Genomic DNA, 22,119 nt, shown 5'->3' on the forward strand with positions numbered 1-22,119 from the left:
AACGCAGTTTCGTCGGAGGCTTACGTCACCACTACTGGCTATATAACCCAAGCTACCAAGCTTGGTTGCATGTTTGTTTCTCTAACCTTCCGAAGCGCAGCATCGGCATGCTTGCCCAGATGCTGCTACTGCGTTAATAAACATCGTTTTGTTTTATGTTGGGATCTGTCCTTCACCGACTCCGCATCCCACACACACACACACACACATATATATATATATATATATTGTAAGGAAGGCAGCGCCGCTCGCGCAAGGTCTTGTGCTAGGCAAGCGGAGGAAGACAACGACGAAGCGGAGAATAGAACAGCCGGCCTAGTCAACAGGCGTTGTGTCTATTTCTCTGTGTCTCTCCTTGACAATGGCGCAGTCGTCGAAAGCCTTTGGCGAACCACAGCTGTCAGTTTGAGGTAACGCGTCTTCCCGGGGAACGCCGTCACGCTTCCTCGCTGATGGAACCCGCAAGTAGACCGCCGCGGCAAGTATCCAACCCACCACCAACGGACGGCGTCCAGGCCTCCATTGTGGTTCCGGTGATCTATTTGTCCGGCGGCGTGCTACTTCGTGGCAACAATGCGCACGGGCTCCTCTCGCCCAGGGACGGCGTACATGCCTCCTTGCCACCTGCCAATCTGTCGGCGCTTCAGGCACCGTCCGTGGACGGCGTCCAGGCCTCCTCGGCGGCTCGAGCCCCCTTCATCGACGCCGCAGTACCAATCCAAGACAAGACATCGCACGGGTTCCGGTTGCCTCGTAACGCGGTTGACGCTTCCAATGGCAAGGATCCCGTGCCCATGACTGTGACTAGATTTGTGTTTCCAAGGGACGCCGTCCACGCGTCCTTGGCCATGCATTCTACCACCATGAGTGCCGGAGTCGCTGCATCCTCCACTCATTCCGGCTTTGTCTCTTCATGCGGATCACCCGACAGCGCCACGGAGCTGCTGCATACCATCACGCAACTCCGCGTGACTACTAACGCCTTGATAGTGTCGAGTTCCAAACTCGCCCCTGACGCCTTGCCAACATTGCGCGGAATCAATGCCGTGTTGGCTGTGGCAGCCTCACAACAACTTGAGGCCAGCTCGCCCGAGAACCACCGCGAGCTACGGCGTTCTCTCACGCAGCTGTCAGAGCAATTGGGCTACTTGGCGTGGGCACACTCCGGACTTCCGTCCGCCGTCCCGCCATCGCCGGCCCCGTGCGAACTACCGGTATTTCGCGGATTTCAGGACGACGCCGAAAAATGGGTGGCGACCATCAACGCTCTCGGAGCTCGCGAGGCATGGACGGATCAGCGAAAATTGTGGATTGCCATCGACCACCTTCGCGATGCCGCCAAGGCATGGCACGCCTACGAAGGCATCGGGCTACGATCCTGGCCTGAATGGTGTGCCAGACTGACGAGTCTCTTCCGTCCCCTTTCGTATGCCTTGGACCCTATCTCCGACCCGCTCACGGATGGGAGCTGCGACGAACACCACTTGGACGGTACAGTTGGGCTCTGCAGCCCTTGCGCAGAAAGCATCGCAGAAGGCCACGCGGCAGACACAAGCACCGGCCGAGAGCAGGGGTCACCGCCACACAGCTCCAATTCGACAGTGCCATCACTAGAGAGCACAACCACCGTCAAGCAACAACAGTCGGTGACGCGCACTCCAAGGCCAGCAGCGAGTGCAAACACCGAGTTACCAGCTCTTCTGGTGCCTGACACATACGACTTTCGTGAAGGTCCGGAAGAGCTCATGGCATCCATCCCTGTGTCCATAGACCCATCGGATCCGCTAACAATACCAGAGCATCTTCACATACTATCGTCTACCCTGAAGAAGCCTGCTCCGGAACCACCTGTCATGGCACCCGATGCCCCACCCATACCGCCTCCAGGGCCGTCGGACGCCCGCCACTTGCAAAGTGGCGAGTCCCTAAATGAAGCCGAGGCGTCTGCCAAAGTTATTATCGAAGACCGGTCACAAGAGCCCAATTCTACCTGTGGTTCGGATGGTGACATAAGCTCACCTGACCGGGGCAGCTATGCGGGACGAGACATTAGGGTGGACGTAAATCCTGCCTGGCAACTGAAGCCTGCCTATGAGGTCCCGGTGCTTATCTTTCCTCAACATGAAATGTCACGGCCGTGAACTTTACGGTGCAAAAGACCTCCGACAGCACGTTCAGGAGTGCGACGGGACGATCGTCGGAGGCACCATCGTCCAGCAGCGACTATTCACCGCTACCCGCTGGTTGCGCCTTCTGCAGAGCACGTTGAATCGCAGCGTGGCCGAGACCTGCGGCCGCAACGAGGCAGCCAATGTCGGCCACCTGAGTCATCGGCACTACAGCAAGACACGTCGCGGCACGAGCAAGAGAGACCACCCAGGCACAGCCAGTACCGCCCGCCAGAGGCGTTTTCGCTAAAGATGGCGCTTCAGGGTCCAGGGCCTGTGGTCCTGCGACGACCAACGCGGCACAGCCAGTGTCGCCCGCCTGAAACATCTGCACTTCATCCAACACCGTCGCACGAGTACCAAGACCTGCAAAGACCGGCAAGAAACAGCCAATGTCGCCCTCCAGAGACATTTCCGCAGCTCGATTGTCATGCAATGCCGCAGCGTGGCCGAGTGTAAGGAAGGCAGCGCCGCTCGCGCAAGGTCTTGTGCTAGGCAAGCGGAGGAAGACAACGACGAAGCGGAGAATAGAACAGCCGGCCTAGTCAACAGGCGTTGTGTCTATTTCTCTGTGTCTTTCCTTGACAATATATATATATATATTATATATATATATATATATATATATATATATATATATAATGCTTCCCATAAAGATCCTGGCCTCGTGAACACACAATTTCCTGCTACAAGCGCCGTAATAAGCGCAACATTAAAAAAAAGAAAAGATGACTACCATTTCTACAAAAAACTGCTCTTTCTTACATAATTGAAAGGTAGTATTTGAATTCCGTGTTGTGCGTAGTACTTATGAGCAGTAAATTTGTTTAGCGACTGCGATGCAATAATGTTCAGCAGACGTTCACACGTTCGACGTCATCAACCTGCCATGTGACTTCTACCCTGGATTCCCTTGGGATTCTCTTATGAGCGACGGAGACGAAAAGCTGCGCCGCTGCACGCTACTCTTCGGCCGCCGCAGCTAACGCGCAGACGCGCAGTTAGTTTTCATCCCATGGTTGGCCCTGCTTGGCCTAGTATGCTGCTTTCCGTTTTCTTGCAAGCATTTTTTTTTATTTCGATCATGTAGCCACATTGTAGTTATGGTAGGTAGTCCCTACTGCTGTATAGTGCCGAAGGAGCCTGGATACCGGTGAAGTCATCGATTTATGCAGGTTCCCCGGCGATTACAGGTACATTCGTTTTGCTGGTGCTTGCATATTTGTTAATTTCGGTCGGTGATTGCATTCTGGTGATTTGTTGCCACTGTCAGCGTTGTGTATTTATGTACGTACATTTGCACTGATCCGACACGTGTTCGAATGCTTACGCTTCTCTCGAATTCCGCTCCAACTTGATATTTCTTTGCGTAAACCTTCACCTTCTTGGTGTCCTCAGATCGACCACAGTATGTTGTAATGCATAAAAAAGTTCACCGACGATTACGATACTGCCTACTGCGAATTCTGAGCGCAGCTTCGTATTGGGGCAAGACCAACTGTGTTTGAAGATTTGGCTCTCCGCGACTACGCCATAAATCATCATTTTTGTGAAGTAGGATAGCACCCACTACGCCATTATTCGCTTCTTTGCGAATAAGCGAGGTTCCCGCTACACATCTGTAAGGTATTATATGCACATGTTCATGCTGCATGTGGCTGATGACGATGACGAATTATGGCTGAGTACTTTGCAGTGAGTGGGAAGCAATAAAGGGGTACTAACACGAATATTTTCAGTTGTCGATTTTTTGCGTCAAATCAAAGGTCAGGCCCTCAAGAGCCTAGAAAAGGTAGTGCTAAGCGCGAGTGCGCCCTGAAGAAGTAATTACAGTATGTTTTTAAAAGCTAGTTTCGGTTCCTACTGTACTCTGACGTCACAACACGATATGAGCTTCCCGTCACGTGCTCGCACAATATATAGTGACGTTTCCATGGCTGCTCCGCGCCGTGGCTCCGTTGGTGACGCACAAGCGGCCATTTTGGAAGTTTTGATGACGCACAAGCGGCCATCTTGGAAATTTTGGCACCTAACGTCATCACAACTAGCCAGACTGCTGCGTGAAGTCACCAGAATTTGTACTGTAGCCTGACGTCAAGCAAGTGTCGATGACAGTAGGTGTGCCATGGAAAAATTGACTTCAGTATCAAATTAAAATATCTTATCAGCATTTGCTGAGTTTCACACTTGATCAGAGCCGTCTCTGCATACGGGAGATTTGTATGGCAGAGTAAACTCGCCTTCGAAGAAAGGTGTCAGTACCCCTTTAAACCACACAGACGTTGCGCAGTTAGCATTGTGTGATGACTGGTTGTTATTTACTTTTCTGCCACGCTATTTTACATAGCTTAACGCGATTCCTTGCCCGACATGACGCCTGTATAGGCCTTATGAAAATTAGCTGCCATCTAGCGGCCGCCGTGTGCATTTCCGCCATGTTGAAGGCTAAGCGCGCTTCGCATGTGCTCACACGAAGCGTACGTATCAACGTGTGGCGGCTGATAAAAACGGCAATGCCGACATATTTTCGTGCGCCGTGTTGCTCAGATTGAGGAAATTGGGATGCTGGGAAAAGGTTTGCAGGAAACTATAGCCTCAGTATTATTAGATTTCCTGGCGGCCGAGGAGAAGCGGCAGATCGTTCTGTTGCTCTGGCTACTGCTTACGACTAACGCCGTGTTTACGTTCGCCGTTCTTAATAGATGCGGTATGTGACAGCATCGGCACTCATCAGAGAACACTCTTTTGTGTCATGCCGGAACGAGACAGCTTTTGCACCGTGTGCTTGCAGGCACAAACAAACCGGCTTCGTGTAAGAGCTTCAAAGCTGCATCGCCGCTACTCGCGCATGCCTGCGCTGCTGCTGACATCACTTTGTTTATTGCGATCACAACTACATGTTAGACAGGTAGTTCGTGCGCGTCATCGATTCTCAGCGAACGGACCGTGTATACTGGAGCGTGTTGTTTGTAGTTTATTTTCGAATGCCTCGAGCGCGTATTGCTTTCAAGCATTTCATGTGCTCTCACTGCGAAATTGAGAGGGCGGCCCGGATTTCCTGACCACCCCTTACTATTTTTTTAACTTCTACCCTTAGAAGAGCCCATATCAGTTTCGCACAAATATTTTACATTTCAATCGTGTGGTAATTCTATGTAAAATACGTCGGCGACTACAGCGACGAAATATTTTTACTGCAAAAGTAAAAAAGAGGACAACGTTTTATTTCAAATTAGATGCACAACACATCAGGTCGAAAACAGGCCGGTAACGTGTACAGGCCCTTACACAGACGTCTGACGTTTTTATACCCTGATTGCCTACTATCAAAGCAGATACAAGCAAGAAGTTATAGCAGCGACAGCAAGACGATTCGGGCACAAGCCTCCAACATGGCGCCGAATCGGTAGCTTCGTCAAACCTCCGACAGATGGCAGCAATTTCGCATAAGATCTATAGGGTCTTCTTGCAAATGAGTTTCAAGCACCAGCGGGGCTCTGTGGTAGAGTACTCGGCTACCACGCAGAGGGCCCTGGTGCGAATCCCAGTCGATCCTGTTTTTTTTTTCTCATTTTTTTTTTATGTCTATCGGTTACGCCACCGACGGCGGCAGCGACGACGACGCCGCTCAACGTCGGAACAGGCGCCTTTGAGCTGCGCTCTAAAATCTGTGGGCGTTAAGCAGGCCCGTAGCCAGGGGGGGGGGGGTAGCCCCCCCCCCCCGAAATTTTGGTGAAGTATGTGTTTTTACCAAAAATAAATAATACAAATAGGTGTTTTTCTCAAAAAGTCAAGGTTTTCAGCAAGTGCCCCCCCCCCCCGCCCCGAAAAAAAATTCCTGGCTACGGGCCTTGCGTTAAGCAGTTCTCGTCGAAAGCAAGTGCTGAAATTCGAAGATGTCCATGTCACTGTAGAAGCTAATGCTGATCTTTTACGACTATTTTGTAATACAAGTTAATTTTTGTGAACGCTAACTGACGGTGCCAACAGGCGAGATACACTTTCCTGCCCGTTCTGTCTCTAAAGACGAAGGCGAACCGTTTACGAGCTACCGATAATGGCTTCAACACGCTATTTTAACACGAGAGTGTTTTATGCCGGGGTCCACCACAGCTCCACTGACGTATTTCCGTCACGGATATGACGTTGTAAAATATAAAGACTACCAAATGGCAAAGAAAATACTAGAAGGAAAAGTTCTGTAACCGGGAGTCGAAACTACGACCCCTCGCTCCGCAGCGCGAAACGATTCGACCACAGACAGCACGCTCTTTGCCATGCTAACAGCGAGCTATTTATATACACGATTTTCCGGTGGCGGTACTCAGAGATCAGTGGTACATCAGCGTGTTTTCTTTATCACTAGCGAGATGACGCGAAGGGCTCGAAGAGCGCGCTTTAAAAGTCGTCGCCCCACGCGGATGAGCGCGCGCCTCTACAGGGCGTGGCCGCTCGTGCGCGCGCTTATCCCGTGATGGCGGTGCTTTGTACGTCTTGTGCTCTCACTGCAAGTTTGCGTTGAGCGCACGAATGTCACTTCACTCACTACAGCGGCCGCTTTTGCGAAAGGAGCGCGCTGCTCACACAGAAATAAGTTACAACTGTTACAGTTAGTTCGCGGTCCTCCTGTGTATGTTCGTTCCGTGCGTCCTTTCTGATTCAGCAGCGCGTCGCAAGTTTCGAGCTGCTTGCTGTTCTTCGCGTGACATTACAATTTGTTGCTGTAGCACTCCTTCGCGCTTGGGGCGAAAGAATGCACAACAAACGCTCAACTACGTCTGTGAAGACACGTTTCACTTTCTTGTTATACCGATTCCTCTGACGGAGGGATCAGCCATTTATTTATTGCATTGAAAGAGCATTGCTGGTTTGCTGTCAGTAAAGAGTATTGTTCTCTGGACTCACTCATGAATTGTGTGCACTGGTGCCCTTACCCGCCACGGTGGTCTAGTGGTTATGGCGCTCGACTGCTGACCCGTAGGTCGCGGGATCGAATCCCTGCCGCGGCGGCCGCATTTTCGAAGGAGGCGAAAATGCTTGAGGATCGTGTGCTTAGATTTAGGGGCACGTTAAACAACCCCAGGTGGTTAGAATTTCCGGAGCCCTGCACTACGGCGTCTCTCATAATCATATCGTTGTTTTGGGACGTTAAACCACAACAGTTATTATTATTACTGGTGCGAGTACATGCCCTTCCTTTCATATTAACCTAGTACACACCGGTACAACGTTCCAAAGGGCGCTGAGGCATGCTTCTGGGCGTATAAACGCGCTTAAAACAAACGGCCCAATGAGTACGAGGCACATGTTGCTCTACGCGAGTCCCGTCCTCTTTCGCAGCCTCTGCGCATGTGCACAGAATACGCAAAAAAAGCAAAAAAGAAAGAAACTAGCGATAGCGGCCATTTTTTTTTCACCTAAAACAAAAAGTAACACAAAATGGTTTCTATTTGCGCAGCGCCATCTCTTGGGTGCCATGGGTAGTTCAATGCGCTACCGCTGCTTATTTTTCGTACCGTTGTCAAAGCTACAGTTTCCCTTCTCTAAAGTGTTTTAACGCGGAAGTGTTTTATGCCAGGGTCCACCAAAACTTCAGTGAAGTATTTCCATCACGGAAATGACGTCGAAAAATTTACACGATCAGATGGCAAAGAAAAAAAATTCCGTCAACCGGCATCGAACCCACGACCGCTCGGTCCGCAACATGAGATGCCGGGCACGCTATCCACTAGGTCACGGTCACTTTTTTTTCTTTATTGTCTGCGCCACGATCACAGACTCTAAAGTCTCTAGAGTCTGCGCCACGGTCAAAGACTCTAGAGACTTTACAAACGCGCCTTTTATATTTACCACTCTCCCGGTCGGCGGGGCGGTGTTGCTCTCTGGGAGCGGTAAAATAAAGTAATTCATCATTACTGTGACCTCCGCGATTAGCACCTTCAACGCGTTACACGTCCGTCCCATTCGGCGCGTTTTCAATAGAAGTTCAATTTTGTCAATGCCTTAACACACCGCGAGGTGGCGATCTTAGCCCAAGCGTCGTAAAAGCGTCGGCCTCGCTCATAGCATCACGCTAATCCAAACCGAAAAATTGGCCGCGTATCTGCGTGCTTCGCTGCAAATGTCGTTTAAAGACGATAGAAGAGGCGCTGCGTGAGATATGGACGTCATCTGGCAATACGTCTGGAAACATGAGTGCTGTGTTGCGGGCTGGTAGTCCCGGCTCAGCAGCAGGCGAAGACTGGCGGTGACCAACGCGACCGGCGGGAACGCCAGCCAGCCCGAACAGGCGGTTTGGCACGAAGCGCTGAAGCAGAAGAAACTTCCGCACTCAACGAGTACTCTCCACACACTCTTTTGTTTACACGTCATCTGGCTAAAACAGGAATACCAGAGCGGCGCCCCATGGCATTCGTACAGTGCAATACAGAACCGAAACCGAAACACAACAATGAGCTCGTGCAGAGGGCACGGATGAAGTCAAGTTTAACGCGCAGTCGCATTTTCAGCGCAGCTTAAGAAACTAGGGTCTTTAGAATTACGTATGTATGCATTTTCTATTAAAGGAACACACCACCTAAGACTTACCTAATGATGTTGCGCCTCAGATATCCGTAATGTTTGCTTTTTGGTCGACAATGTACACAAGTATGAACCTAGTCAGCCGTTCAAGATCGCTAGCCCTTGGGCAAGTGGTTCAACTTTGGCCGAGTGGTTGAATCGAGGGACGTGCCGACAAACAGAAAGACAAAAAGACACACCAAAATTTCTCCGTTTAGGTATCCTAAGAAAGACTATCGTCTTTAAAAAAATTTGCCGCGTGTCTGCGTGCTTCGCTGCAAATGTCGTCTAAAGACGATAGAAGAGGCGCTGCATGAGATATGGACGCCATCTGACAATACGTCGGGAAACATGAGTGCTGTGTTGCGGGCTGGTAGTCCCGGCGCAGCAGCAGGCTAAGACCGGCGGTGACCAACGCGACCGGCGGGGACGCCAGCCAGCCCGAACACGCGGTTTGGCGCGAAGCGCTGAAGCAGAAGAAACGTCCGCACTCAACGGGTACTCTCCACACACTCTTTTATTTACACGTCGCCTGGGTAAAACAGGAATGCCAGAGCGGCGCCCCATGGCATTCGTACAGTGCAATACAGAACCGAAACCGAAACACAACAATGAGCTCGTGCAGAGGGCATGGAGGAAGGCAAGTTTCAGCGCAGCTTAAGAAACTAGGGTCTTTAGAATTACGTATGTATGCATTTTCTATTAAAGGAACACACCACCTAATACTTACCTAGGGATGTTGTGCCTCAGATATGCGTAATGTTTCCTTTTTGATCGACAATGTACACAAGTATGAACCTAGTCAGCCGTTCCAGATGGCTGGCCCTTGGGCAAGTGGTTCAACTTTGGCCGAGTGGCTAAATCGAGGGACGTGCCGACAAACAGAAAGACAGACAGACCAAAATTTCTCCGTTTAAGTATCCCAAGAAAGACTATCGTCTTTATTAGCTCTGCGACGCGCGCCTGCCTCACCTGGCTCTAACATCGCGTTCCTCGCTCACGCGCTCGCCAAAAATCGCGACCGGGCAGCGGGTCGGCACGACGCGCTTTGCGTTTCCCTAGTCCGGCCGGGGTGTTCAATCACATTTTAACATGCCGCGGGATGGCGACCAACTTCTGCGCCCAATATCTGGCTATCACACCTCGTTCTCTGATTATGCTTTCACCAGGGGCGTAGCCAAAAATTTTTTTCGGGGGGGGGGGGGGGGGTTCAACCATGCTTTATGTATTTTCTGCGTGCGTTTGTATGTGTGCGTGTATATATACGCAAGCAAAATTGAAAAATTTCGGGGGGGGGGGGTTTGAACCCCCAACTCCCCCCCCCCCCCCCTGGCTACGCGCCTGGCTTTCACCGTTAACTACTACAGCTACCACATGGGTTTGTTTAACTATTTAACATGGACGTTAGTCGTCGGGATGGAGATGTACCACCAATCATCAAAGTTGGTGCATCCACGTTAAATGGTGCTATAGGCGATGCGCAAAGCGCCGACGACGCCACCTGCTGCCACGGCTCGAAAGCGCTGACGGGTCCCGGCGAGCAGTGTTCCCGCAAGCGTCTACGCGAGTGCACGGATGGATGTGTTTTCATCGTGATTTAACGACTCTGTCGGGCCTCAGCGATGTCGAAAAATAACTGCTGCGTTGTTGGCTGCTCAAACGCACAGAAAAAATCGCCAGGAACGCACTTCTACAGGTTTCTGGTGCTATTTCATGAGCGAGAGTGACGGCGGCGGTGGATTGCGGCTGTACGACGTAGAAGGTAAGCAATCGCGCATTGTTTACGGCAGTGTTAGAACGATTACCGTGTTTTCATTTGTCCATTTATGTCGCTACGTCTTCAGCGAACGCTGCTACGTTTACACTTGGTCGCCTTGCTTGCATTGTAGAAGCTACAATGCACATGAGGTTGTTATTACTGATAAGACGCTATGCCTAGGCTCTCTTGAAAAACGAATGGCGCGAAGCGCAATGCCAGAGAATGTGGGGCAGGTGACGGCTATTTTACAAAGGCTCCGTGGAATCACACGTGTGCTGCACGAAATCGGCTGCATTCTGCCCAGGAGCGGGGTGGGGGGGGGGGGGGGTGTTCAACAATACTTGCTATATGTTCGTGCGTGCGTTTGTATGTGTGCGTGTATATATACGCAAGCAAAACTGAAAAATTTCGGGAGGGGGGGGGGTAAACATCCCCCTCCTTGGCTACGCCCCTGATTCTACCTAATGATGGCACTGGAATGCGATCACCGGTGCCTGCGTACGGTACACAAAGGAAGTGGCTGGAGAGGATCCACTGAGAGGACCCCATGGCACGTCGGTAACGTTATAACGCAGACGCTGCGTGGCCGCACAAGCGGCGCTTCTGCAGCCCGACCGCGCTCGCCCGCTCCCTAGAAAAAGAAAAAAAGAAAGAACATAAAATAGAAACACCTCAATTCACTTAAGAAAGGTCGAAATAATAAGAGAACGCCTGCTTTCACTTAGAGACAACAAAAAATTTTTTTTCAGCGATATTATAAGGGGTCGACGGACATGCACCGACGTTTTTATCTGAATACACCCAGCAAATACGTAGCCAAGCTGCTATGACAAGCTAGGTGACCACCAGCTCCGCAGTGACTCAGTCCCGCGCCACCAGCTCAAGCTGCCGAGATATTTTTTCACAAGTTTATCGTGCTGGTTTCAAAGTTTTACCAACGCTGACCCTTCGCGTGGCCGCACCCGTGAAATCCATGCGCCGGTGCGACAGCACTCGCTCAAAATCTACTATATAAACACATGGCACGTAAACGAAGCTACTGTGTCGAGAAAAAAACGTTGGTTCATGCGTCAACGCGTGCACGCATTAGTGATCGGGACGTTATAAAGAAAGCGATGTACTTACGATGAGTTCCACTTCGTGGGGAAGCTTGTTGACGCTTGTCTGTGGCAAACACTTGGCGCGTATGGTGACATTATCGTCCCACACAGCTGTGACATCGGACACATGTCCACTATCCTAAATTGCGGCTCCTTCGCGCACACTATCGCCGCAAAAGTAATTATTTGGGGCGCGCACAAGCGGCAAATCGCACGCGCGCCCTTCCGTCGTGCTTGCACTGAAAGGAGGCGTCTGCTACGCGACCCGCCAGCGGTTTCAACGGCCGCCGCTGCGCGGCTTTCAGTGGCGCCCCTATAGGCGCTGTGCATCGCGTATAGCTGCCAGACATCAGTGTACGTTGTACAAACTCTCTTATATCAATGTACAGTAAAATTCAGTTACTTCTGCAAGGGCACGCTTTACTTTCGTGTTATTCCGATTCCTATGATGGAGGGATCAACCATCTTTTTTAGGGGCGAAGCTCCTTAAGGCGGCACCCGTTTGTCCCTAGTAGTCGTAGTAGTGCGTAACCAGTCGTAACGCTAGTACCAGATCTTGACCTCCAAGGTGGTGCCGGTGGGAGATTTTTCCTGTGCGTTGTTGAACAATAAAAAATTCGCAGCGTGCGCGTTAACTAAAAGCCGAATTCTTCTGTCTCTCATTCCCCATTAGCAGCCATTGGCATGTTCCAGTAGGAAACGTTAGTAGAAGTAGAAGTGTAAGTGTTAGCTAAAAGCCGACTTCTTCTGTCCTTCCCATTAGCAGCCATTGTTTACCTCCAAGGTAGTGCCTGGTGAGATTTCTCCTGTGCGTGATTAAACAATAAAAATTTTGTTCAAAACGCCGTTGATTGATGAAATAAACCAACGAAAGACGCCAGATGTTTTCTAAAAGCAAAACGAAAGAACGCCAGATGTTTCTAAAGCAAAACGAAAAGACGCCAGCTGCTTAACGAAAGACGCCAGATGTTTTCTAAAGCAATGGTTTTCTAAACAATGAAAATTCACAGCGTACATGTAAAATTAAAGTGAGCTGCAAGTCGTCATAACTCATCGAACCTTTAGTATAAACGCGCCCGATCAAGCGTCGGTGATGATGTACTGGGCAGAATTCACGGAAGATTCACGGTTTACCGATGAACCTCCGCAGCTTCGCCCACTCATCATCATTCACTCCGTGGAGATGCTGTGATTTTTTTCCTGTGCGTTGTTGAACAATAAAAAATTCGCAGCGTGCGCGTTAACTAAAAGCCGAATTCTTCTGTCTCTCATTCCCCATTAGCAGCCATTGGCATGCTCCAGTAGGAAACGTTAGTAGAAGTAGAAGTGTAAGTGTTAGCTAAAAGCCGACTTCTTCTGTCTCTCATTCCCATTAGCAGCCATTGTTTACCTCCAAGGTAGTGCCTGGTGAGATTTCTCCGGTGCGTGATTAAACAATAAAATTTTGTTCAAAACGCCGTTGATTGATGAAATAAACCAACGAAAGACGCCAGATGTTTTCTAAAAGCAAAACGAAAGAACGCCAGATGTTTCTAAAGCAAAAGGAAAAGACGCCAGCTGCTTAACGAAAGACGCCAGATGTTTTCTAAAGCAATGATTTTCTAAACAATGAAAATTCACAGCGTACATGTAAAATTAAAGTGAGCTGCAAGTCGTCATAACTCATCGAACCTTTAGTATAAACGCGCCCGATCTCACGTCGGTGATGATGTACTGGGCAGAATTCACGGAAGATTCACGGTTTACCGATGAACCTCCGCAGCTTCGCCCACTAATCATCATTCACTCCGTGGCTATGCTGTGATTTTTTTCTTTAACAATAATACCATTCAACTCCCTCGTATCCTGTAGTGTTGTCAGTGCAAAGCTTACTGAAATTTACGAGACAATGGTAGATTCACTTCTTTTCCGTATGGAACGTTACAGTCTCTCAGATAAAAATTATACGTAGTGGCCAGAAATCTTCTGAAATGCTTTGATAGAAATCAAATTTAATAATAATCAGACATAAAATTTTGATGAAATCAGCCAATGTGACAATCACACTTCTGAAGGTTATGCACAGTGACGTATGGAAGTCGCCCAGCCATACTTGGCTCCAATGAAGTATGAACGATCTCTGGCGTTACAGTCCGTTGATGTACATTGCGTCAATTGTGATAAGTGTGTGTATGCTATAGTTCTTAGTAACATGCATTAGGGACACCCTGTGGACTTCTACACTTCTGTTAAAACGTTTCATGTATATTGTGCTTAAAGGGGTCATGAAGCACCCCTTGGGCTGATTGAAAAAACACATCCTGCGGAAAGCTGACACGGCTATGAACTGCTCTGCCAAATATTACAGTCGTGCGCGCCGCGTAATGGCCACAAGCGGAGCGCGAAGTTGCCGTTTCCCCAGGCACCCTCTTTTCAAACAGAGGCCGGTTCTCACTCTCGTCGGTGGGCGGGGCGTCTGTCCGCTGTACGTCGCAAGAGACATAGCATGCTTATTGGCCGATAGCCGACGTAAATCGAGAGCGGCGTTCGGATCAGATGCGCTTCTTGCCGCGGGGTGCCGCCACATGCCGGCGCCGCACTCCTCAGTACACGGTAGCCGCACTCGCGCAAGCGAATCACAGCGGGAGAGCGATCGCGTTTCATGACGCGCGCGGGCGTAACTTTTTTCCCCCATGCCATCCCTCCCTGTCTAGCTTCCAGCGCGCTCGTCGGCACGAGAAAAGAGAGAAAGCGCTGGGAGCGTGCGCCAAACCCCCGTAACTCCGCTGATTCTTGACGGATTCGAGAAATTTTTGCGGCAATCGATTCGGGAGGCAGTACACTCCGATACTGAGGCCATTAGATCATTACTTGGAAAAGTGGTTCATGACCCCTTTAATCATTTGTGTATGTAATGTTCTTGTTGTACAGACATTGTTTTGAAGTGTTCGTAGAGTCTTACGATGAAATAAACTTTTCCTAAATACATTACCCGCATTTGTCATTTTGGCGGCACTAGAAGCCTCATGATAGAACATATTTCGTACCTTCAATGGTTCACCTTTCGTTCTAAACAGAGGTCAAAACGCATTTATTTCCAGGGGCAGCTTACCGCTCTCCCATTGCATAACACGTAGTAACCTAAATCATGTAGGCCATTTTCCGCAGCTGGTTTGTGGAACTGAAATTAGATGGCGCCACCGGCACTACGGCCTTGGAATCCCTGAAACGTGGCCTTGGGCAACGCTGCTCGTATGTCTTCATCCGCGCGCACGCGAGCGTATGGCAGCGCCGGAAAAAAGAAATAAATGGTGGCACCGATCGCAGCGGGTTCCTTCCGTCTCGAATTTATCACGCCGTCGTCGTGCGTTACGTGGCCCGCAAGTTCGAAACCTACGCTTGTATTTGCCTTATACTTGCGTTCCCAAGTTACGAGAGCGACGAATCCGTCACTGTTTTGCGCTATTTCCAACATATGCTCTCAAATCCTCGCCGGTGTTAGGAATGAGGTTGCGTGGCCCATCGCTATCGTGCTCGGAGTAGTCGGTAATGGCAAGGTGAAGAAGGAAAAGATTTTATGTACACTATTTACATATTTTTGCTACCAGGCAACATGACTGCCAGCCCGACCACGTCGGCTGGTTCGACTCCGTTCGAGTCGTTCTCCTTCTCCGATCTCCCCCTTCTCGACGGACCGGCATGGCCTTAAATCGTCTAGCCGTCCATTGTCCTGTTGACCGTCCGCCGGTCGCAGGTGTTGGGCTCCTATCCAAGTTCTCCAAATTGCGGCGCGCGGCCAGAAGTATCAGTTGCGACGCGCGGCCAGAAGCCGCATGCAGGTGTTGACGTCCTCTTCGTACTTTGACCGTCCGCCGGCCGCAGGTGTTGACGCTCTTCTAGTCTCTTGACCGCCCGCCGGCCGCAGGTGTTGACGGTCTTCTAACCTGTTGAGCGTCCGCCGGCCGCAGGTGTTGACCTTCCTCCGAACTGGGATGCGCCGGCATGAGCAACACGCAGGTGTTGACCTTCCTCCGAACTGGGATGCGCCGGCATGAGCAACACGCAGGTGTTGACCGAAGTCCAGGTGCTGATTCCTCTCCTGGTTGCCCGAAAGCAGATGCCCAGGCACAACACCGGCTAGGCTTAAAAGGCGTTGGTGAACGAACAGCTGATTTCAGTAATAAAGACAAAACATGCCTGATGCCTTGTTCGCAGCGTGAAATAACACAAAGCGATTTCACCATTTATTTATTGCTGTCAGGACAGCGGGCACGTAGCAAGCGCGAGTTCGGATCGAAACGGTCGTCTGCACGTGTGCTGCCATGTTGATTTGCAGCCGCAGTTACAGGCGGTTGCTGATACAAGAATTAAACGCACACGACGTAAATGCAAGGCAGAATAAACTTATCACATATCGCTGTGGCGTAGTGCGTGCCAAACATACGCAAATGTCACAACCTTGTCAACTTTTAGGCAGTTACATATTAGCCCCGAGAAGTTGGGGTGGCGCCGCCTGGCGGGAGGCGTGGATGACGTCACGGCAAGGACTCTTCGACGCCCGCCGTGACGCGCCGGCATATCACGCGCTTGCTTCGTGCGCTGTTCCGCTGTTTACGTTCGCTTTTTGCCTGTCTCAAGCTTCAGATGAATGACGAAAACAGCATCGATAATGTTCCTATTAAAACGACAAAAAGTTATATGCATTTTTTCTTCACAGTCCCCAACGGTGCCCGCGCGCCGTCGTGCACACTTTGAAAGGGGTGATCAGGTTTGTTGTTGTGTCGCGCTGCTAACTTCGGGGATGGGTCTGATTCCCGACCACAGCAGCCACATGCCCTGGGGGTGTGAAATAGAGGTGTGCACGGGCTCCGGGTAGCCCGAAAGCCCGAGCCCGACCCGGCCCGCGGGCCGGGCTCGGGCGGGCCGACATATTTTCACTTCGGGCCCGGGCCGGGCTCGGGCTACTTGGCGTTTTGTCGGGCCGGGCACGGGCCCGGCGCAAAGCCCGACTCAAGCCCGAAATATAGAGAATGAGCGGGAATTGTTTTCCAGCACGCATACAGCGCCTTTTCCGCGACCGCCCTTTACCGGTATTCCTTTCCATTCGCTACTTTAAACAAAAGGGAAGCAGGTAAAGCACTGCCTCTGTTGCACTCCGACAAACAGAGAAGTAGCGCCACCTGAGCTAGTAACGGCGCCACGCGACTGTTCGCGTTAGATTTAAGGCCAAATCCCATATGAGTGAAAGTGCACGCGACAGCGACGAGCGATCCGACGTACGTAGATCGCCTTCGTGTAAGCTGACGCTTGCATGGGCATACCCCATACACGTGACGGCTTTGGCGAGCGAACTCCATTGTTGCTGGCATGAGGCCGTCTACTTGTATAGCAAAAGTGCCGCACTGTGGCAGGTATGCAATGCAAATAAAAGATTTGTTGCATGTTGGTACGTAAAACGTTTACCGTTGTCTCGCAGTATTTTTTATATGCACGTGCATAAGTATTACGTTATTTGTTGGTGTACAGCGTGATGTGCTTAGTACGTCGCTGATTGTTTTTGCCGCGAACCTTCAAAAAGCCGGGCCGGGCCGGGCCCAGGATTGTGTTTTCCTACGTCGGGCCGGGCCGGGCCGGGCGGGCTCGCGCGAAGCGGTAACTCCAGGAGGGTGATCCTCGCTCTCATTGGCTAGTTCGATGCAGACGTCACCGCTCCGTATAACATCGCTTTCTGGGGAATTCTAGGGACGGTGCAGCGTCAACCACGAGAGAAATCAAGAGCTCGATTATTCCCTATGAGGCGATGCCAAGTTTTCCCAGTTTACCTACAGTTCCTGCCGATCCCGCAACAAGTGAGCCTCGCGTTCCCGTCTCCCGAGTTAGCGGAGAGCGATTCTTTTCTCCTGTCGGACGCTCTCGATGGACGGCAGCGAAAGCGCCGGGGCGCGCGCTAGCACCTCTTAGACCTAGCACGAGCAAGCGGAATAGCACATACTGAGACAGCGACGGAGCAAGCAAGACAACACATGCTCTCGTGTCGACTTGCTTACACCGTGCCTGCCTCGGTGTGAGCTATTCCGCTTGCGTTATGTATGTACACGAACAAGCCCAAGCTACTCTTCTTGCGTACAAGCATTTCTACGGGACACTTAAATAATAATAATAATAATAATATCTGGGGTGTAACGTCCCAAAACCACGATATGATTATGAGAGACGCCGTAGTGGAGGGCTCCGGAAATTTCGACCACTTGGGGTTCTTTAACGTGCACCTAAATCTAAGTACACGGGCCTCAGACATTTTCGCCTCCATCGAAAATGCAGCCGCCGCTGCCGGGATTCGATCCCGCGACCTTCGGGTCAGCAGTCGAGCGCCATAACCACTAGACCACCGTGGCGGGGCCGGGACACTTAAAATGTGTGCAGCTTCATACAATACCCCCCCCCCCCCCATGAAGGGAAAAAAACGCAAAACACTTCTCAAACCATTCACGGAAACTACGTAGAGTCAGCACACATGACACCAATGAAAATGCCTCAACCTAGCTGTTGCCAGTACATTTGGTTCATAGGCGCTTTCTCAACATTTAGCACTTCACATTGCGTTTTCACACCTCACTTGCCTGTATTTCTTTTCCCAAGAGTCGGTTTCAGTGCTAATGAAGACGTGCTTGAAACGGCCTGCCACGTTTTAAGTGGTAACGAATTAACGCAACTTTACTAGCTCGGAAGCTGTGGACACACGCCCACCCCGTTCATGCCTCTCACACACACCCATCACGCACCACGTGATTGTACTACGTGTTCCGTGTGTTCGGTGGTTGTACCTAAACCGTCCCTAGACACACTCTCTGCTCCTAGGTGAAGATGTACCTAGATGAGCTATCGCTTTGGTCACGTGACTTTATGCCCACGTGACCTGAGGATCGTTCTCCTGCATTTACCGCCTCGCCGGGCTCGCAGCCCTTTGCCGTCGGGCTCGGGCGGGCCTTCGACAAAGTCAGCGGGCTCGGGCCGGGCTCGGGCTCGGAAATACGGCCCGTGCACAGCTCTAGTGTGAAAAGCAACATTCCTCTGCTTAGATACAGGAGCACGTTAAAGAATTCGAGGCGGTCAAAATAATCTGCAGCGTGTCTCACAATCATGTCGTGGTCTTGACACGCGATACACCTTATTCACATTATTAGGTTACGTTGTTCACGGGCGATTCCTTTAAAAATTAGATTGCTTCGCCTCCACGAGTGTTATTTGCATCGAACGCATCCGCGATCGGCGGACAGCGTTCTTGCTGGTGTGCTAAGCCCCGCGCACGATTACGAAAGCGCATGCAGTATTGAGCTTCGCAAAATATCTCGAAAGCGCTCGCCCGAAAATACCGCCGCAGTTGTTGTGTTTGTTTATCTTGTGTACTCGCTCACTCATTATGTTGTTTAGTTTCACGTTTTTCTCGCAATAATTTCGGGGCTTCATTTCACAACATAAAAAAGTTGAGGTTAATTGCGGAGACTCCTTATTGTTGTCAGATTGTGTGTTCATGCAGCATCGTAGCAACGGCGCTGTTACATTGTATAAGTACTAGTTTAGATAGCCAGCTCATAAATTAATTTTTTTTCATTTGATATACCCCTGAGCATCATGAACCTTTATGTGGACATGGCGTGCGAGACCATTATTTGACTCATTAAGGCGAAGGACGTTCAGTTAATACGTGGGCTACGTTACTGAGAGTGCCTTCGAAACAGTTCAAGACGTTCTTTTCGACTTTAAGGCGTTTGTTTTGCAGACGATTTCTATCAACAGTGCTCCCACGAGAATTTAACATTACCGCTCGTGACCCGGCGGTTGACCGGACCAGCAGTTCATGCAAATCGGGGTATAAGGCCACATAGTCCCAGACGAGTGTTGAGAAGAAATGTTTACATAATCCAGGTATACTAACACCTCAGAATTTCCTAAACCATTGTGTGCGTGGCAGTATTATTTTGTTTAATTTCCCGGATGTATTAAGTGATTCTTTATGATAGACAGATTCATCTAAAGTCTTCTGTTGCAGAAAGCGCAATTCTGTCAAATCACCTAGATAATCTGCAAAGGCAGACATAACTTGTACGATAAGCCGCAATGTAGTTAGTGAATTGAAAACGCCCTAATTTAATTTGTAATCTTCGGGACGCGTGTTCTAACCATGGAGTCTACGCCAAGTTGTAATGAAGTTAGAACCATTAGCGTAAATTTCTTAGCACCGATGTCTTGAAATACGCGGTGAAAACAACGAATGTCTTGCTCTCGTGCATCACCATTTTAACGTTGAAGCTTCCGTTCGGACGGGAATTCGCCCATTATAAACTATATTATCCAAACTTTCTACAGCTTACTAAACTTTCGCTAGTAGTGTAAACTTCAACCTTCTCCCTTGGAGATTTGCATCGCAAGAATGAGCAGTAATCACCACCGTATCGCTAAAGAGCGGATACGCGGCGGGCGCAGAAAAAGGCGATCCTCGGCCGCGGAGCAAGCGAGTCCTTGCCGTGACGTCACATCGCCGCGACTGCCGCGCCGCCAGTGTTCGTTCTCGGGGCTATAACTGTGTTATGCTGCGCGAGCAAGCACGTGGCTTGTTTACACGGTACGGACACCGCCGCTTCGCTGGTTCAAGGCCAGTCACGATCACGTGATCAAGCATGGCCGCCCTTTCTTGCTTTCCAACACGCAGCTGTTTTTTCTTTTTTTGCCGACCCAGTGACGCCGTCGTGAACCCGTGGAATTAGCTCCAAAGGGGAAATATACAGGGTGTTTCTTTTCTTTAGAAAATACAGATTTTTATAAAAATGGCTATGAAAGTCGGGCCCCTGTAATCCTCGCAAACAAACTCTACGCCGAGGCGGAAAAGCTTTGCCGCGCCTAAAGTTACATTCAATTGACAGACAGACAGACAGACAGACAGACAGACAGACAGACAGACAGACAGACAGACAGACAGACAGACAGACAATGAAGTTTATTAAGATAGTCCTGAGGAGCTCCGCAGCCGTTGAGTAATTAACAAAAATTCGTTCATTAACCTTTAGTTATTACCTTTAGGGCCGTGGTTTACATGGAAGAGTTATAGGATGTGACGCTATATAGCATGCCCCTTTTTTTTTTTAAATCGCGAAAAACGCACGTAATTTGAGATAATAATCACCGAAATTCAAGGCCCCGATCTAGGCGAAAATGAAACTGAGCGCATCGGGAGCGGGGGAAATCCGTCGTCATCCCTGTTACGTCAGACCGGAAGCTCACGTAACAATTTTTGAAAAAAAGACGCGTCGCAGCAGAATATGGTCAGGAAAAACGGCAAGTCGTCCCAAATACCCAAATTTTCGGACCTCTTATTCTGTGCGGTTGGCTGATATATATATATATATATATATATATATATAATATATATATATATATATATATATATATATATATATATATATATATATATATATATATATATATGTATGTAAGTTCTCGCTTGACCGCGATTCATTCTTATTGGGGTTCCCGCATTCTTATTGAAGTTACTGCATTAAAACACACACACATACACGTACATTTTTTAACTCGAGAGCTTTGACGCCCTGGAGGGCTCGGGGCGCGAACACCACGACAAGATTACGAGGTACACCGTAAGGCTCGTTCCCACCTGCGACTAGCACTGGTCGCGCGACTGAGCTATCCGCAAATGGTTTGGCCGCTTTGTTCGCCAAACGAGTGTTTTGGGGAGTGTTTTGGCTCAACCTGTGAACCATACAGATGCGACTCAGAAGGAACAGGACGTCAGTTTATTTTGCAGGGCACTAGCAATGTGAGCAGATGGGAATTCTGTGCGTCGACGGACTTATAAGTCGCCCGCAGGTGTGAACATGGGTCGCCTTAAGTCGCTTTCGAATGGTCGCGTGACCGGTAGTCACATTTATGAACGACCTTGTAGAGTGCTGGTAGCGTCGGTTTGGTTGTGGTCTACTGGGATTCCTTTGACGTGCGCTTAAATTTAAACACACGCCCATTCTCGCATTTCGTTAGAACGTAAATGCGGCCGCCGTGCCTGGGAATCTAACCCGCGACCTCGTGGTTAGCAGCCCGGTACCTTGACCTCTGAAGGCCACCACGGTTGCTCGTTTCGCAATCGAGGAAACGTAATTTACTTTCAAAACTTAGCTTACCCTATAGTCATTAGGGCCCTCGAATTACACACTTAATATTGGAAAGAAGATTACTTTTAAGTGCTCGTTTTTCTTTGTTGGACATTGTCACAAACGAGCGCGTTATAAAGCGCGCGCGCGGCCGCTTTCAAACGGCAGCGGGAGAAAGCGGCGCGAGCCGCTCGCCCAAGAAGCGCGAACGACAAAAAAACAAGCATCAAAAGGCGCCGACGCGCCGCATCCTCCTCGCCCACTAGTAGTCTCAGATCAAACGGCCAGCAAAGCCCGGAGGTTTCTAGAGGGAAGGCGTGACGCATCGCCGAGCGACGCCGCCGCGATTCGAACCTACGAGAAATCTCTCGCCCTTTCCCTAGCCTTGGCTG

At 50.0% G+C, this 22,119-nt stretch overlaps 1 protein-coding gene across 1 annotated transcript in view; it reads left to right on the forward strand.

Moving 5' to 3' along the window:
- The first annotated feature begins 794 nt into the window (after window positions 1-794).
- LOC119397243 (dedicator of cytokinesis protein 1) overlaps window positions 795-22,119 on the forward strand; it is a 68,790-nt gene continuing 47,465 nt past the window's right edge. The window contains exons 1-2 of the mRNA XM_049416502.1: window positions 795-2,102; window positions 2,170-2,380. Of these exons, the coding sequence (XP_049272459.1) occupies window positions 795-2,102; window positions 2,170-2,380 (1,519 nt within the window). The remainder of the gene's footprint in view (window positions 2,103-2,169; window positions 2,381-22,119) is intronic.

The sequence above is a fragment of the Rhipicephalus sanguineus genome, chromosome 6 (assembly GCF_013339695.2).
Source record: "Rhipicephalus sanguineus isolate Rsan-2018 chromosome 6, BIME_Rsan_1.4, whole genome shotgun sequence".
Taxonomy (NCBI): Eukaryota; Metazoa; Arthropoda; class Arachnida; order Ixodida; family Ixodidae; genus Rhipicephalus; species Rhipicephalus sanguineus.